The sequence below is a fragment of the Papio anubis genome, chromosome 7 (genome assembly GCF_008728515.1).
Source record: "Papio anubis isolate 15944 chromosome 7, Panubis1.0, whole genome shotgun sequence".
In the NCBI taxonomy this organism is placed as follows: Eukaryota; Metazoa; Chordata; class Mammalia; order Primates; family Cercopithecidae; genus Papio; species Papio anubis.
In genome coordinates, this window is record NC_044982.1 from 84,614,426 (window position 1) to 84,618,998 (window position 4,573).

General features: G+C 38.7%; 1 gene segment (V, D, J or C); it reads right to left on the minus strand.

The window, feature by feature from the left end:
* Positions 1 to 669: 669 nt before the first annotated feature.
* LOC116275948 lies at positions 670 to 2,693 on the minus strand. The segment is given in 2 exon segments: positions 670 to 2,113; positions 2,233 to 2,693. Coding segments are annotated over 2 exon segments (393 nt in total).
* Positions 2,694 to 4,573: the final 1,880 nt, after the last annotated feature.

The following is a 4,573-nucleotide window of genomic DNA, read 5'->3' on the forward strand; positions in this document are numbered from 1 at the left end:
ACCAAAATACCCAGGGATGGTGGCATGCAACTGTACTCCCAGCTACTCGAGAGACTGAGGCAGGAGAATGGCTTGAACCTGGGAAGTGGAGGTTGCAGTGAGCCAAGATCATGCCATTGCACTCCAGCCTGGGTAACAGGGCGAGACTTCATCTCAAAAAAGAAAAAAAAAGGAAATTTTAGAACTGAGAAATACAATATCCAAAATGAAAATCTCACATTAAGGGCTCAATAGCAAAATGAAGATGATAGAGAAAAGAATAACAACTTGAAAATAGATCAGTATAGATTACCTAACCTAACTAATTTTGACTTTGCTCCCCTCAGGAGACATTTGACAAATCTAAATACAAATTTGGTTGTCACAACTTGGCGTATGTAATTCTAGAGGCATCTAGTGGGTAGAGGCAGACCTTAAAATCAAGAAAAAGTTTGAAAGAAGAAAAAAATAGAGCTATGGAGACCTAGTGGGAAAGTGTCCTAAAGTCTAAGTTTTAACTAATTGGAGTCCTAGAAGGAGAAGAGAAAGAGATTGGGCCAAAAATCATATTTGAAAGAAGAATGGCCAAAAACTTCCCAAATTCAAAGAAAGACAAACTTATGAATTTAAGCCCCAAACAGGATCAAATTAAAGGGAACCACATGTAAAAATAATAATTAAGCTGAGGACAACAAAAGACAATACGATTTTATTTGCGTGTATGTGTGTGTACAAATAGCATATATATGAAGCAGCTAGAGAAAAACAACATATTAATATCATTGGGGAACAATTACTTGAATGACCATAGATTTCTAACCAGCAAACATGGAGACCAACAGACAATGAAACAGTATCTTTAAAGTAAGGAGAAAAATGGTTGGCACGGAATTACAGACCCAGTAAAAATATCTTCCACAAATGAAGGGCAAATTAAGAATAAAGACATCTTCAGATAACAAATGACTAAAAAATACAATTACCAGTAAACCTACTCTAGAATAAATGTTACAGGGAGTTTTTTAAGTTTGAAGGGAATGACATCATTTCAAACACATCTCCTGGTTTCAGAGGAAAACTTACTTTGGAAACAAAGGAAGGATACCAGAGTTAGTAAACAGCTGTTAAACATGAAATATTTATTATTATTCCTAGTGAGTTTTATACAGTCCATAAAATTATTTAAAACAAAAATTGTACCATTATATGGTGCGGTTTCCAATATATGTAGCTTTAATATACGTGAACTGCTACAACAAGCATCAGTGTTGAATAAAGAGACATATTATACAAAAATTTCTACATTTTACATAAAGAGGTACAACATCACAGAAGACCCCGGAGAGTTAGTCATATGTATTATAATCTCCAGAGCAACCACTCAAAAAATATGGATATAAAACCAAAGAAGTCCGTAGATAAAAATGCTGTTAAAAATATTCAAATAATCCAAAAAGTGTCAGTAAAAAAAAAAAAAGAACAACAAAAAAAAATAAGGGTGGAACAGAAACACAATAATAACGTAGTATACTAAAATCCAATTACATCAATATACATTAAATTATAATTATCTAAACTTGGCAATGCAAAACCAGAGATTGGCATAGTGGATAGAAAGTCCCTATATATAAAGCTACTTAAAGGAAACACACTTTAAATTTAAAGTCATAGTTAGTTTAAAAATAAATAGATGAAAAAGATACAGCATACATCAATAAGCATCAGAAACTTGGAATTGCTATTTAATAATACAAGGCAGACTTCAAATTCTTGAGTCACAGAAAGTCTCAGTATCTCAGGAGGTTTGTGTTCAGCTGCCCTGCAGTCTCAGGCACTGTGTCATTCACAGCACAGAAGTACTCAGCCGCGTCGCTCACATGGGCTGAGGCTTTCGTCAGGTGGAAGGAGGTTTCACTCTTTTTAAATTCAGCCTCGAAACCGTTGATGCCTTTAACCAGGGTGGTCCCTGATGTGTACTTCAGGAGAAGCTGGAGTCCTTGGTTGGGGTATTGCACGTACCAGAAGAGATATGGTGAAACAGACGATGAGTAGTTGCACCTCAGCAGCACAGGGACTCCTTCAGAGACAGAGACTTGGCTGTCAAGTTGGGTCACAGACTGGGCTCTGGTTCCTCCTGCAACACCAATGTTGTGTAAGTAAAAGCAGCGCAGACTTCGCTAAGAAGCCTACTTAGAGGCAATTACAACACAGTCACGTTTACAAAAGTAGGAAAAGGAATGGAATGTTACTTACCCAGGGTAAAAATCACCTCGAGCACTGGGAGGAGCAGCAGGAGCATGGCTGAGGAGTGGCAACGCGAGAGGGCCCTGAGCAGGGCGGACAGAAGCCAAGGGCCCTGAGCCTCAGGAGCTAGGAGCAGTGGGAAGGTTGGGCTGGACAAGTCCCTGGCTTTGAAAAGTTTCCAAAACAGAAAGAGGTCTTCCTTTAAGGAGTCTGGCTGTGTTCTGACCTCTTGTTCTCGTCACAGCTCCCTATCTACACACACATCAGTGAGCTACATCAGCCAGCTGCAGGGAGGAGGCTCAGTAGATGAGGATGGTCTGCAACGAACACAGATGCCTCCTTAGTGCAACGTCGCCCCCTGAAGGGCACACGTGGAACCACAGATCCAAGGAAGTGAACTGTTCCTTCTCATTTGAGAGATGTGATCTCAAAACCAACAGAAAGTGTTTCTTTCTTCCCGAATCCGTGATGACGTCACCTGCCGTAGAGTAAATGATTTTAAGTTTAAATACATGAGAAAGGAGAGTTATGTAGAAATAGAAGAGTAATTTACTTCACTGAGAAATTAGTCACAGAAGACAACGTTGTAGACTTTGGAAAACCATTGAGACACTCTATATCAGTAAAGCCGTTCATCAAAGAGAGGAGTGGTGATCAGTTGTCTCAGTCTGGGCTGAGTCTCATATGGCCCTGTGCAGCTGGATGTGGGCATTACAGTGGGTGAAAGGATTGTTCCTTTATTTGATTCTTTAAAAAATAAGTTAGATCAGAGACTTATACTTAAAGTCAGCCTGGATCACATGTCATTAATTAATTAATCAAAGCAAACGATTAAAGGCAAGAATTTTCTTTGTCAAGTCAAAAGTGTGGAAAAGGCTTCCTAATTTCATGTCAACAAGTTTAATATTTGTGAACCTAGGAGAAAATAACTTAGATAACTTATATTTAAAAAGAGAAAGTGAGAGTCCTATTCCAACTGTCAGTGTTCAGAATAGACTGATATATTGTGCCAAATTATGAGAATCTGACACTAAAAAAAATTAATGCAGTTTCTCTATCTCCACAATTAAGTTCCTCCATCTATGAAGAAACTTGAACAGAATGATAAGTGGAAGAAAATATAACATATAAATAAGTGATTATCAAAGTAGTTAAAGAGATTTTTAAAAAGTAAACCTACATGAACTCAATACAGGTGGAAAGAGTGCAACCAGCAGACCAGAAACTAGAGGAACCTGTGAGAGGTATAGAAATGGTGAGAGATATTGATGGTGACGCTCAACAGAGCTAAGTAAACAGCAGTGCCATGTGGGTGGGAGACAAGGCATAGCGAACAAGAACAGACTGCCCTGTGCCCCAATAATAAAACGAAGCTTTTGAGCAAAAAGCCTTCCCCACCGAACCTATTGCAACATAGAGATCATTGGATCCTAAAAAATGAAATAACCAAATAAGGAGAAAAATCTCAGGTAAAATGGGATTTTACAAGGTCAGAATAAAAACTGCTTCTGAATACTCCATTGACTTGTACCAGCCTGAAATCAGTTTTCCCTTGGGCTTCTGATCTATTTCTTGATTCTGCCTATAAATTGTTTATCACATGTAAGACTAAATTATGTAGTCAGTTTAAAAATTTAAATGTTACTAGGGTGGGCTTCTGATACAAAACTTGTAACTAAACACATGTGCTGTCTTCTTAACTCTCTAAAATTCCCACTGAAGTGAAATGTAAAACTATAGGCAGAATGACCTGAATCCATTAATAATAAAGGTAATAAAAAGATGAAAGATATCACAATTCCCATGAGGTAGATGATACGTGGATGCGAGCACACTGATGGATAAAACAGAGAGGGGAAAAGTCCGGGCCAGAATGAACTATGAGAAGATTACAGTAGAAATGTGAATGGAGGGAACATACTGGGTGGGAACCTGGAGAGGTTCTGGGCTGAGAAAGAGAGTGGGTGACGAAGGGTGAGAGGAACAGAACACAAGAGAACGTAGTGAAGGTCCACATGTGGAATGGCTGCACTAGCCTCCCTCTGTTCTCACCAACCTGCTTCTGTATTTGTGTGTGAGAAGCATATGAAGCCAACTTGGGGCACGTAAACTTCATGAGAGTTTACATGAACCATCTGGGATGGTTTCAGTTTTTATTATCAGTAGTTAATAGAAGTAGACCATTTTCAATGATATTAGATTCAGGGAACAAAGAGAAGCAACTTAATTACCAGTTCCCTCCTCATTCTTCCTAGAAAGAAGCCTGTCAATTCACATGACAGGCCCACATACCCACACTACTGGCCAGGCACCCCATTCAAAAAGAAACCTTGTGGGGAACATGGACACA